The 13,019-nt window shown below is 48.4% G+C and overlaps 1 protein-coding gene across 1 annotated transcript in view; it reads right to left on the minus strand.

Moving 5' to 3' along the window:
- Positions 1-5,989, minus strand: part of POU2F3 (POU class 2 homeobox 3) — a 57,638-nt gene extending 51,649 nt beyond the window's left edge. The window contains exon 1 of the mRNA XM_024196671.3: positions 5,962-5,989. Within this exon, the coding sequence (XP_024052439.2) occupies positions 5,962-5,989 (28 nt within the window). The remainder of the gene's footprint in view (positions 1-5,961) is intronic.
- Between the last annotated feature and the right edge of the window lie 7,030 nt (positions 5,990-13,019).

A 13,019-nucleotide genomic window follows, 5' to 3' on the forward strand; every position in this document is an offset into this window, starting at 1 on the left:
CTGCTTGACAATATTCCAATGAAGCTTTTAGTTTTTCGATAGAAAATGCCTTTTTTGGCCAAATTTAAGTTTTCTTATTGTGTTCAACATTTTTCATGGCCAACAAAAGGTTTCAAAATGGAAAATTAGATTTCATTTTGGTGGAGGAGAAAAGTAACACACTCACTTTTTAAGCTGTTTTCTACTGGAATAAAAGTTAAAAAGTGGGCGGAAGGGGTTTCTTTCTTACCCAAACTCCATTTGGGCCTGGATTTTGGTTGGGGTCTTTAGGGAATAAGAATATAATCAATTGTACTGCCATCCTACCCAGAGTCCCAGGCTGAGATTGAGGTGACAGCTGGTTGAGAAGTGTTTTTTTACTCCCATGAAACTTATTGACAAAAAACAAAATAAACAGATTTTTGTTTTGTCAAAAAAAAAAAAAATTCAAAAGTTTTTGGGGTTTCATCAAAACAAAACTGAAAACAAGCAAGCAAAAAATGGGTTTTGCAACAACCTCCCCCCACCACCCAAAAAATTAATCCAAAACGAACATGGACATTTCCATTTGGACAAAAATGCCGTTTAAAAAAACAGTTTAAAAGCCCCCTAAAAATGCCTAGTATTTCTTGAGCATCCAGGACAGTGGTTTTCAACCTTTTTGCGGACCCCTAAAAAGTTTTGAATGGAGATGCGGACTCCTTTGGAACTCTTAGACATAGTCTGTGGACCCCCAGGGATCCATGGACCACGGGTTGAAAACCACTGATCTCGGATGTGGATTTGGATTTTGTTTGCAGCAATGTAACTCCATTGGGTTTAGGAGAGTTACTCCTTATTCACACCAGCGGGAGAGAAGATTCAGGCCCTCTTGTAATTTTGGGGGCTAGGATGGTTGGTTCCAGCTGCAGTGCTGCTTTGTGATATTTGCTGCTTCTGTTAAAACCCCAGCTCCTGGACTCAGGTAGTTTTCGGAGATTAAAGTACATTTCTAGCCCTTGTGGTTGAGAAGCAGAAAATGTGACACACCTCCTACAGGCTCAGACAGCAAAAATCGAATACCCCCCCCCCCCAAAACCCACATTTTTTTTAATCTTATGATTTTTAAGACGATCTCATGATTGTTGGGGAAACTGGCTCCTGATTTTTGGAAATGCTGCAGCTGACATCCTCGGAGGATTCCTCAAAAGCTGGTGAGAAATAAACCCAGGTGTAGATGGCTAATGAGATGCCAGTCTGCTCTGTGCAAAAGGAAACATTTATTTACAGCTTAAGAGCCCTCCCAATAAACGTGTGACATGATAAAACATAGACACATCAATAAACTTGCAGCAATCAATTCCTCCAGATAAAGTCTGCTGCTAGACTGGAAGCCAATTTAAATTCATAATCTTCCTACGGCTTTGTGTTTCCACTACAGCTTTGCTAGGTAGGACATTTCACACAGAATAAGCAGGGTAATAAAAATAAATGGGGAAAATGATGATGTGGATCTGTTTTAAAGCCCTCAGCTACTGGGATGTGCTGAGTTAAATGCAGTCACTGTGGTCTACTCTACACTAGAAAAGGTTTGCTGGTGTAGCTAAATGGATATAGATCTCCCAGCAAATCCTCTTAGTGGAGATGCAGCTTGTATGCATAGTGCTTTTGCCAGTATAGTTTATATCAGATCTACAAATAAAATAAGCTATACTGGCCAACGCTCCTTTTTGCTGGTATGACTGTGTCCACTTTGAACTGCATGCTAATAAAGACCAGCAAGAGGTGTAGCTAACAGGAACAAACAAGCCAGGGGGAGAAGTGTCTTATCTGAGGGTGCACTTCAAAGGTTCACTGGACTAGTACTGGAGGACAAGTAACACATTTTGGGATCCAGGCATTGGGGAAACCTCTTGACGGGCCTGGGATGTTCATGAATGCTTGGATCCCGGTTGACTGAAAACTAGCAGCTCTTCCAAAGAATGACTCCTTGGGAGAAAAATCTACTTTGTTATATAGGAAAAGAAACCACTGATAAGCATAGACCTTGGATTGCCATTTGCCTGTGCAACTATTTCTATTTCCACTTATAATCCTTACTCACTAGAACTCTTAAATCTTAACGTTTAGTCATAAATTTATGATTGTTTCACTATAAACAGATGCCAGTGCTGAGACATTATAAAGGACCTGATCCTGAGTTGTGCCAGTCACGCTGCGTGTACACTGCTTCTTCAGGCACAGCTTACCTGGTAATTTCGGTGAGTGGCCAGTGACAGGGGCTGGCCACTGCAGGGAGCGCTCTGAGCACTCAGGGGATGGGGTGCTCCTATCATTAGCCTATACAGAGAGGGGGTGGCCTGCGAGGACCTGGAAGGCAGTGCTTGTGTGGCCAGAGGCTGCTGGTTTCAGGGAGCTGAGCTACAAGGGGCAAAGATAAGACTGCTTCATGTTAGAGGCAGGTAGTGGTGAGGGGCCTTACAACTCTGGGGAGCATGACAGGTGCTGAGCACCCACAACTTGCTCTAAAATCAATGGGATTTGCATAGGTTCAGTACCACTGAGAATCGGCCCAACCTTATTTAGTGAGGTGCCTATATATGGATTTAGAAGCTGCCTTTAGTACATATCCTGCCCCCCGCCCCAATAGAAAACATTGGCTGTGGATGACACACACAAAAAAATTAAAATCATCGAACATACTTCCTATCATAAATGGTAAAGACATTTCTCAGTTGCTGGAAGTCTACTGATTTCAGGGCAGTTACGCCAGCAGGGAATTTGGTCCAAACCTCCATTTGGACAATGAAACTAGCCTCATCAGTAGAGCTGGTTGGGAATTTTCTGACAAAATGTTTTGGTGGCAAGGCTCATGTCTGATGAATTTTTCAATTAATTTTTTTTTTTTTTTTTTGCAAAGAGTTTTGAAGTTGTCCAAGCATTCTAAATGAAGAAAGGCCCGGTTTATGGTTCCTTGCATTTTGAAATTTAAGCTAATCGTTTTCATTATTTTTTAAATGGTTGAAATCAAACCAAAGCGTTTTGAAATCCACCTTTCAGTTAACTGAAACCAAAACATTTCTCAACATCGGGATATTTTTGAGATTTTCAGCTTTTTTGTCCTAATTCTGGATGGGCAAATTTTTCAAAATCGGAAAAATTGCTGACAGGTGGGAAAGCAGTTTCTTGCCCGGCTCTATTAGTGAGTTTCACTTCTGTATGTAGCCACTTCACCAGCTGTCTTTCCTGCCCTACATTTCTGCAGAGTTTGTGCTGCAAACCATTCCAGGGAAGATTTCCACCCAGACAAAACCAAACAGTTTTCATTGGAATTTAACAAGCCATCGAGACATTTCTATAGATCATAGATTTAAAAAAAACAAAACAAAACTCCTACTAAAACCTATTTGGCTTAAATGAGACTGGCTGGGGATTGTTTTTAAAATCAAAATGATACTTTTTAAAGATCTTTAGCTCACCCACAGATTGGGGGTCAGAACCTCAGCAGGTATAAATCAGTGAAGTCAATAAGTTACGCTGATTTACACCAGCTGAGGCTCTGGCCCAGTATATTTAGCCTGAATGTCAAATCTCTTGTTATTTGGAAAAAATCAGTTCCTTGCTCACTTACTTGCCGACACACGAGACTGGATTTGGGTGTTTTTATTGCAACATCCGAATAGCTCAAGGACCAGTGCAGTGTATAAGGACAACAGAGGCCCCTGCTTTATTTCAGGTTCCTGAATCTTCATCAATTGCTCTGGAGAAGCAAAGAACCTCAAACTGAGTTCTTGGTAGGTGAAATGTCAGACACTGGTTCAAAGCCCACTGAAATGAATGGGAGTCTTTCTAGGGACTTAAATGGGCTTTGGGGCAGACCCTTAATTTGCTTTTAACTTCCTCCATTAAGGCTTTTGATCAAGCGGGGCCGTCTGAGCAACCAGCAGCATCCATGACACCACAGCATTCCTGAGTCAAAAGCGGAGAGTGATATGATGGAGTCAGCAGTCCCTTCCGCTCCCAGGACTGTGAGGTAACGCTACGCCACTCAGACTTCAGTTAGTTCGTCTGGCAGCCCGAGAGAACCACAGGGTCAGGTCTGCATCCAGCCACCTCAATAAAGAATCCATCTTCTACTGACTGCAACCAAATCCTCCCTGCTCTCTGCGATGAGAAAAATGAGCAGGGGGATCTCCTGCCACACTCTGAAGGCTGGGGATCCTGACTGGCGCGTGCAGCATTTCATTACAGTTCTGGCACAGGGCACGTGGGACGTTCACAATGTAAAGAAAAATTGTATCTAATCGTAGCACAGAGAAGGCGTGTGTGTGTGTGTGTGTGTGTGTGAGTGTGAGTGTGAGTGTGAGAGTGTGAGTTTGAGTGTGTGTGTGAGAGAGAGAGAGAGTGTAGATGGGCCACTGATTTTTGAGGGCCTTCCCTTTTGGGTGCATGTTAAACACTTTGGGCCTGATTTTCAAGGCGCTGCTGAGCACGTCTGCGCCCACTGACACCAGTCTGGGAAGACGCTAAGTGCTCAGCTCTTTTGAAAATCAGGCCCAAGTTGGGAGCCCAAAAATCCATGGCCACCTGTAAACATTTGGCCCCTATGACTGGGCAGGGTGCTCAGCCGGACCCCAAGAGCATGAGAGGGTTTGGAGGGGGAGAAGCCTGCCCCGATCAAACATATCAGGCCCAATCCAGCCTGGGAACAACAGCATGGACTTCGATGGAGCTGCTCCCACTTCTACCACGACAGAATCTGTCCCCCCTGGGCTGAGCTGGTTCACTGAACTCTGTTTCTCTCCTGCTCTCATAAACCCCTGCGTTTAAGACGACATCCCCAACCCAGATACTCTCACAGCCGTGTCACAGTGCACAACAGTTGGCTTGGCAATCTCCTGTGACGGGGGGGCCGTGTTGACACCCACAGAGATACACACACCAGAGTCCCCCATGCCGATAGCTGCACAATGGACTGACCCAAAGATGCCTGCGCTTGCATGCAGACACTAGCCTAAGCCCCGATGCACGCAGCTCTCCACACCAGCAAAGAAATGCACCCCCAGATTATATACGCCAGCACACACGTAGACACGGACATATGCCTGCGTGGACTCCAACATACATACGTCCTGCCCGGTCTCTGGGGGGTTGTCAGGGCTTGTCTTCACTGTAGAGTTAATTTGAGCTTTGCCCCTAACTCGAGTCCTGTCCACACACAAAACCCCTAAACTCGAGTACAGCGGCGCTTCTAATGCGAGCTGGATGGCCTGTCGGTGGGGGGACAGGCTGCAGCTCAGGTGAGCACAATGCCTCAGCTGCTAACAGCCACGCTGTGCGGCTTGAGGGTTATTTCCCAGGTCTAAACGGAGAAGTTAAGCCGAGCCAGCTATGGCTGAAAAACACACGCTCCTGAGTGACCCAACCCCCGGCGCAGACAGTGTTAGCCATGGCAATGGAAAAACCCCTCCTGTCTCCGTAGCAGCTGTCTACACACTGAGGTGCGAGGGCAGCACCGCTGTAGCGTTTCAAGAGTAGACAACCCCTCAGAGCAGCCATCCTCTCTGGAGAGGAGCTCTGCAGTGGAGACACGCACGTGAGCCCCAGCACGCCCACCTCAGCCAGTCAGGCTTTTGCCTGACATTCCCTGCTAGTTCCTTTCCCCCTCAATGACCCCTGTCATAATTTCCCCCAGCCCCATCCACCCAAACGCCCCCCTCTTCCCCAGTCCCCCTCATTCCTTCTGTCTTCTCTGCCCCCTTTTCTCTCTTCAACTCTCAGCAACCAAACCTGACCCCCCACCATCCTTCAACGGCCCCCTCCCCTATATCCCCTAGGAGCTGCTAACTCATGGCATGCCCATCCTCAGTGTCACCACCTGCCTCAACATGGCAGGGGACCTGATTCAATGGAATCGTGTCCCAGGTCCCGCTCCCCCAACTTGACTCCAAAACCTCTGCAGCCTGCTGGGTTACGCCAGAGACCGTCCTCCCTCCCTCTTACCTGTGTGCACAGACTCCAGATTCACCATCCTGCTGGTGGGACAGAATCCACAGTGCGCCCAGCCTCCTGCAGCCAGCCCCACACTGGCCTGTGAGGCTGCCAGTTTGCCCCCACCTCTGAAGCCGGGCTCAAGTCAGCTCCAAAGCACCTACACCTGCATTGCCCGGCGACACACTGGGCCAGGTGAGCATGCTGTGCACTTGTGGCCACGCCCCCCACCCCCCTGCTTGGCAGCATGCTGATGTTCTGAGAGCCTGGCACGCAGCCCATGCAAAACGCCAGGATTTGCATATTAGTAACTCTGGAACTGTTGAGTCCCTGCAGCACTAAACAGGGGGTGGGGTGCTCGGGAGAAGGAGGCAGCCGTCTCCATATGCTCAGCGCCGTGTACATACCTCGGAGCACCTGCCTCCCCTCCCCCTGCCAAGCCTGCAAAAGAAGGGGCTTTGCTGAGACTCGGCCATCAGGGAGCCCTAGATCCCTGTAGGAAATGAGGTGGGCTCCCTCATACCTCAGTGCAGACAAGAAAGGCCAAGACACCTGCCTTGGCTTGCTGGATGGAAGCCATCAAAGGACCGAGAGCCAGGATTCTACCTACACTGCTGCTCAGTCCTTAGATAAGGCTTTTGATCTTCTAAGCCCTGAACAGACACTGGTCCCCACTCCCACCATCGGATTCAAGGATGTGCACTCCTGCGCCCCACGGGGATCTGTGTGGGCGTGGGATCTGCCCGGGTGCCGGGCCAGGGTAATTAAATTAACCCTGCAGAACCAGGGTAAACAACTCATGAACCGGCATGATACGCATCTGTACAATGGGGAAAGGGGGACAAAGAGACAAGGTGACTTTCCCAAATAGCTGAGGCAGAGGCCTGATCTCAGGAACTCCTGTCTGTCAGACCTGTGCTCGGTCCACTAGGCTATGCTGCCTCTCTATGAGGCCGATACCCTTCTTCCTACCCCCCATCCACTGAGGTACTTACACCAGGAGAGTGGAAAGATAGAACCACATTTGTTGGGTGACCTCGCAAGGCCCAGATCCTTCTCTCGCCGACACCAGATCCCGGCTGATGTGACACCATTGACTCAAGTGGAGTCACTCCACATGTCAGTCGGATAGCAGAAAGCAGAATCAGGACCCCGATGGGTGCCAGCCCACACAGAACTCAATCACTCGGCAACCTGGATGGGCCCACAACACTCATTGAGAGTTCACGCACTCCCCTCCGTGTATGTTAAAGGCCCACAGCAGGCTTAGAGGGTCACCTGCCCAGTTCTCTAATCTGGAATTTCAGGGAGCTGGGAGTCCCGCCATGAAGCCACCCTGAACTCCACTTCCGGGCAAGCCTACGCTACAAAATTAAGTCGACCTAAATTATGTCAACGCACAGCCACCGCCATCATTGAATCGGTTTTACACATCCACACTACGCTCCTTGTGTCGGCGGTGTGTCTCGTCACCAGGAGCGCTCGCACCGATTTAACTGCCAAGGCGGGGCATTGCGGGACAGTTTCTAAAAGGCAGCAACGGTTGATGTAAGCAACCCGTGTCTACACGGACGCTGCGTCGACCTAACCACGTTGACCTAAGTACCACACCTCTCGCGGAGGTGGCGTTATTAAGTCGGTGTAGTGGGCGAGTGACATCGGCGGGAGCGACATTTTAGCGTGGACCCTTACCGAGTTAGGCTGACGTCAAGTGCCATGTGGCGATCTCGCTCTGGAGTGCAGAGAGCCCTCAGAGTGTATATTTGCTCCCAGAATTGTCTGCGGTCTCCTTTCCTCTCCGCCCCCGCCCGCATCACTCCCTAACCCAGGTCTTCTGATCTAAGTGCTCTCACTCTTTGTAGCTGAATGTCTGTGCTCAGATCTGCCCAGGCCTCTGTGCCGGGAATCCATCCTGAAAAGTGTTTACGAGCTCTCAGGAGCTGCCAGGTGCAAGCTATCACACATCCATTTCTCTCTCCCTAGCCCACATTCTGGAGCACTCAGCTTTCCCACATGCCGCACTTCCTGCTCCCTGGAAATACTGGTTTCTTCTGGGGATAGGCGGGATTGTTTTGCCCAACAGCCAACCCCCCCCGGGGTTTGAGAGCCTGAGTCAGATTCTGCGGCCGGGAGAGACCGGGAAAAGAATGGGACGGTGCGGGAATCCCCAGGGGAGGGGGCGGGGGGGACACACACACAACCAAGCACGTGAACGAAGAGACAGAGAGAAAAACCGGGCAGAGAGATGGAGGGTGAAAAGCAGAGAGGAAGTCGGGGTTGGGGAGGATGGAACAATTCTAAGGAGAGTCTGTGAACATTTTCAAAGCTGCGGGGCGGAAGGGAGGCTCAGATCCATATTTAGGTACTCATGGGCTGATTTCAAAGGGGAGGGGCCCTTCCTGCTCCCATTAGCCCACATCAGAGAGGGCAAGATCAGGCTGCCCCATTGCTATCAGTGACGCCAATACAACATGTGTGACTCACCCCCACATCTCGGCCGACACCAGGAACCTCCCGAACTAAAAGCATCAGTCTCTGCTGCTGGGAGCTGCTCCCGACTTGTATCCTATGTGGATTGGGCACAGAGGGGGACACCGCACATGCTGACCAATGAATTACACATGCAGCCTTCCCCTACTTGATACCAAGAATTCTTGTCGGGATCTCCCTGCTGCTGGACACCCAGCCATCAGCTCCTAGGGGGTGGGCTCAGTTCTGATGCTCTCTTCCTTGATCCTTTGGTCCATAAGCATGTAGCCACCTCTGGGGCTGAACACAGCACCAGAACACAGTCTAACTTGAGTGTTAACACCACGTGCTTCTAGCTGGACAGATGGCCTGGCCTGGGTGACAGACCTACTTCTGTGACCCTAGCCTGTATCTCAGGTGCATCTGACTAGCTAGCTCCCTCCTCTCCACCTTTCTGGGCTGCGGCACAGATGCAGAGCACCTCCTTATGGTCCATCAGGAGACTTTTGATGCTTATTCTGCAAGGGATGAAATGAACGTACATGAAAGGGATTGGAAATTCCGCACTGACCGGAAAGCTCAATCTCGGAGTTTGGATGCAGCTTGGGAGATCAGAAAAGACAAGCACTCCTGGCCTTTGGTAGGAGACCCCCCACTGGCTCCTCTGATCCACTTGGGAGACATTTTTGGTCAACTGAATGACAGCGAATTGCTCTGACTGGAATATAGGAGTAAGGACCCAGCTTCAACTACTATTCCCACTGACTGAAGAAAAATGCAGTATTTAGTTAGATCCAGCCATGGAAATAAATGACTTGCTTAATATGAGACATGTGACAAATCCTCAGGTACTGGGATGTCCTGCTATTTAGACTGAAGGTAAAAAGCCCCTTTCTACTGAAATTTTTTCCTTACTCCGCTTTCATAGTTCAGTATTGTCTTGCTTCCATTCCTTCATCTTATCCCTTATGGAAAAACTCCATTTTCTACCAGCAAATGATAACTTTTCTATAGTGTTTCATAGTCATTCTATACCATTAAATGAAGAATTATATCCCGGCTATAGAATTCTACAGGATAATTACAAAAATACTCAGACTAGATGGTCACAATAGTTCCCTCTGACTTTAAAAACATACGATTCTATGAAGAAGAGCGTGGATAGAATCCCTTTTCCTTATTCAGGCAGTTAGAATGATTTCTAGTTGGTTTCACCCTTAATGAAGTCCATGGCCAACATTGTCACAAGTAGCCAGTGATTTTTGGTACCTCAGTTTCCCAGGGCCCAAACTTGAGGTGCTGATCTTACGAGATGCTGAGCACCGGCAGTTCCTATTGATTTCAACTGGAGTTGTGATGCGTAGCACTGCTGAAAGTCAAGATGCAAGCTGGGCTCTCAACTCCCTACCCAAGGGGCAGCATGTGAGAGCAATGGGCACTTTGGAAAGCTTGGCTGCGTAAGCCGTTTAAGAACATTCTTGAACTTGTCTACATGAACATTTAGTTCTTGGTAAGCTAGCTGTAAATCTACCCCACCCGGTGTGGACTCTGCCGCACTAAAAGGCCCCTAATGGTTTTAACCTACTCCCATTTCAGAGTGGGATTGGATTAGTTTAACCTATTGCAACCTAACCTTTGCTATGTAATGTGCTTAATAGTTTATATGATCCACTCGTGACCCTAATACAAAGCATTCTTTAAAAGAACAGGATTGTCGATGTTGGGTAAAACAGGGCAGGGTGAAAGAACTGGGTGAATTACATCTGCATTAGATTAAGACCATCTTTCCAGCATAAGAGGGATTTGCTTTCCCACGGTCCGTTCTGAATTCTAGTGCAGATACTGTTGCCAGAAATCAGTAGCCCTTCTTCCGTGGCCTCTGTGAATGACCTATCCACACTCATCATTGCTTGTGCTTCTTTCTCTCCACCCACCAACATCTATTCCTCCTTAGGATAAACCTCCTGGGATAATGCTTGGTTTACAGAGCATGGCCTTTCACACAGGACCTTAAACCCAAGCCCCAGGTCAGATGTGCATGAATGTTAAAGATATCCGGATGCTTTTCCGGAGAGCATGGATTTATCCTATTATTCTGAGCCAAAATGTCCTTCCACAGCTTGCGGTGTGACAATTTGCTCCTGCCAACAGCTGCCTTTCAGTGATATTGACTGTACAGGTGGACTGTGCAGTACTTTGGAAAGAAAATATTTGTGCCAAATGATATTTATTTCTCTACTGGATGCATTATTCCCATTCTTATGGGGACTGGGAAGTAGCAAGTCTTTAGTGCATGGGGTTTAACTTCAGGTTGCACTGATTGAATTTTCTTAACTGGGAAATGTATTGCCACAAATGCCCTTCCCAGGTGAAAAAGATTCTTCCTTCCGCGGCACCGATGTTTTCCTAATTCTCAATGCACAAAGCAACTGAAGTGCTGGGGAAATTCAGGCCAGCAGCACACTCTTGTGGAGACTTCCCAAACCACACTGCAAGCCCCTTGCTCCATTTGTCTAACTAAAGGAGACAGCAAAAACCTTTAGGTAAACCAGGGAGTCAGCTTCCCCAGCTCTGGGGCTAACAGATTTCAGGGGCTATGCTAATTTACCAGAGCTGAGGATCTGGCCCCTGCTGGTTTCCACCCCCTGGAGCATAACAGTGCAGGTTGACTTCCAAGCAGCTCTTTTGGAAGATCAAATGGTCTCTGGGTACATAGCCCCACCCCAAACTTTTGTTAACAGAGGAGATAGCATAGATTCCTGAAACCCCATCGATTCCAGATCAGAACACTCTGCAAACAAACACATTGTAGAAACCAAAGTGGTTTAAAGTCAGTTTCCTTCTTCACTTACCTACCAAGCCCCAGTGCTGGATTTCCTCTGCTGCAGGTAATGGAACCACTAAAGCCCACCACAGGGTGGTGAAAGCAGCTATCTGCCTTGCTGCAGGAACTGAGAATGTCATTAATGGTTGCACAGCAGCCTGAGGCCCTAAACCCCAGCCTCAGGCAGTTAAAGGTCTTTCAGATCCTGGCAGAGTGGATGAGGTGTCCCTGTATTTGGGCAGGGAGCTGTGATCTCACACAGTTATGGGCGAAGAGCTCACCTGTAAGTGCAGCCCACTGATCTCACACATTCAATCAGTAGCACCGCTGGGTGCTTTGCAGCTCTGGATCATCAGTCTAATCCTGGGCCACTGGTCTGGAGAGGGAAAGACTGAGCAGCACAGGGATCTCCAACAGGAGGGAGAATTTCCTTTCAGCAAGATTAGAGAGTGAGCCCATTAGCCAGTGACAGCCAGGCACCACCACCCCCCACCCCCCGTGGGGCATGACCCTCCAGGGCAGTGAGGAGCAAGATGGTGGGAGAGATGGCAGCAGAGGGGCCACAACGTCCCCATGCGGAAATGTGTGCTTAGATACCCTGGTGATAGGTCTTCTAGGAACAAGCGAGAGAAACAACCCCAGCACTGCAGAGTGGGATGGTGCCCACTGATGTGAGGATGGTGCCCAGGAGGGGACATAAGTGCAGAGACTGTTCCAGTGCCCCTGCTGCCCAGTGGGGTTTAACTCTATTGCAGCATGGCTGAAAATCCACCGCTGTCCCTGTGGGATGGAACAGCAGAGCCATGTAGGTTTCCCAGCCCACCCGTGGTAGGTGAGGAACTGGCAGCCCCAGCCAAGGGCATGGCTTAAACTCCCTTCAGAATGGAGGGAGGCAATCCTCGGATGACCCCGTAGAACAAAGGGCAGGAGCTCAGGAAGCAGAGAATGGAAGCCCAAAGGTGGAAGAGGGACAGACTGGCCATTCAGACGGTCTGTGGCGGAAGACAAGGGACAGGGGCAGACACACAGAGTGATTTGCCCCCAGAGGCCAGGCAGCTGAGCTATCGCACAGCCTTGCTGAGAAGATAAAGGATTGTTCTTAGCCTGCCTTCCTCCAGAGGGAAGCAGCAGCCCAAACTTCTCCCTGCACCAGTCATAGGATCATGGTGCTTTGAGATGGGAAAAGCCTATTAAGCCAGAGTCTTCACCCCCCACTGGGCACATCAACAATAGACAGGACTCAGCTGTAATGAATATAAAGGATGCTTTATTGAGGCTGCTGGACCCAGGCAGACCCTGGGGTTCCTCTCTAGCACCCAGACAGCTGCCTAGCGTCATCACACCAGGTCTCCCTGAATCCTGGCCTGGATTCAGCAATCATGGAAGGGACTGCTGACTGCACTGCTGGAAATAGACTCTAATTCCACCTCTGATACCACTGGAGTTTCACCATAAGGAAGCAGCCCTAAATCCAGTGGAACCCGACAACAGAAGGAGGCTCAGAGTGAGTTGTGGAGATGGTTGATGCTAGACATACATCTACAAATCGATTTATCTATCTTACAAATGATAAATAATTTGCTTTAAAAATCTTTTCAAGTTTTTCTTTCTTTTTTTTTTTTTGGTTTTCTTCATGTGGCAATATTTTTTTTTTTTTTTAAAAAACCTTTCCCATTAAGAGATTGATACAAAAATAGTTCTATGAGCAAATTAAAAAGAAAAAAAATTCTCAAAATAGCTTCTTTTTGGTCTGAAATGCCTGGATTTTAGGCAAAAA

This window comes from Terrapene carolina, unplaced genomic scaffold (assembly GCF_002925995.2).
Source record: "Terrapene carolina triunguis isolate 2854851 unplaced genomic scaffold, T_m_triunguis-2.0 Scaffold374, whole genome shotgun sequence".
Lineage (NCBI taxonomy): Eukaryota > Metazoa > Chordata > Testudines > Emydidae > Terrapene > Terrapene triunguis.